General features: G+C 54.9%; 1 protein-coding gene across 1 annotated transcript in view; it reads right to left on the reverse strand.

The window, feature by feature from the left end:
• Positions 1–734, reverse strand: part of il1rap (interleukin 1 receptor accessory protein) — a 46,544-nt gene continuing 45,810 nt past the window's right edge. The window contains exon 13 of the mRNA XM_077207132.1: positions 1–734. This exon is cut by the window's right edge and continues 92 nt beyond it. Coding sequence (XP_077063247.1) covers positions 108–734 — 627 coding nt within the window. The 3' untranslated portion in view covers positions 1–107.

Here is a 734-nt window from a genome sequence, read left to right on the forward strand (position 1 = left end):
TCAGCCTGATATTTGGTTTATTAAATTCATGGTAAGTATTTACGTATCTCCCCACATTTCATTTTTAATATTCACTAGTTGATGTGCAGTTTCCAGCAATGTGCGTGTCAACAATGTGTCGTTTGTAGCTCATTTGTCTGGTTGTTGTTGACTGGTTCACAGGGGCAGAGGTCGTTGCCGGGGTCGTTGCCAGGTTCGGTGCTGGCGTTGTGTGTGGTGTGATGTATCGTTCCATTCGCCACAGGCTGATGCAGGTGTGTGTTCCACTGAGGAGCGATAACTCCACCCCAAATTTGACGACTTTCTTGAAAACTCACACAGATTGCGCAGCCACGCCCCTTTACCTCACAGACACGCCCATTTCTAGTGCAGCCCCGCCCACTTACACCCAAATGCCTCATTCCGACCCGACCGCCTTTGCTCGAGTGTCTAAGCGAGACCGTCTGCGCTTGCGTGTAGCGCGTAGCCACGGACGCCAGGTCTGAGTGTGAGGACGTGCTATCGATGAGTCTCTTCCCGAGAGCAAGAGGTCGCAGAGGCAGTGCGAGTCGCAGGAGCTTCCAGAAGCGAGAGTTGGTTTGCTCAGAGCGCGCCCCGTGCCAGCGGACGCAGGTGGAGTTGTTGCGCAGCTCCGTGATGTCGCCGCACGAGGCGCTGAGCGTGCGCCGTCTGACGGTGATGATGGGTGCGCGCGATGTGTGATGCAGGTACAAGCACAGACGACACTCCAGCAG

The sequence above is a fragment of the Siphateles boraxobius genome, unplaced genomic scaffold (genome assembly GCF_051911475.1).
Source record: "Siphateles boraxobius isolate OS27281-9 unplaced genomic scaffold, OSU_SipBor_1 6, whole genome shotgun sequence".
NCBI classification, from domain to species: Eukaryota; Metazoa; Chordata; class Actinopteri; order Cypriniformes; family Leuciscidae; genus Siphateles; species Siphateles boraxobius.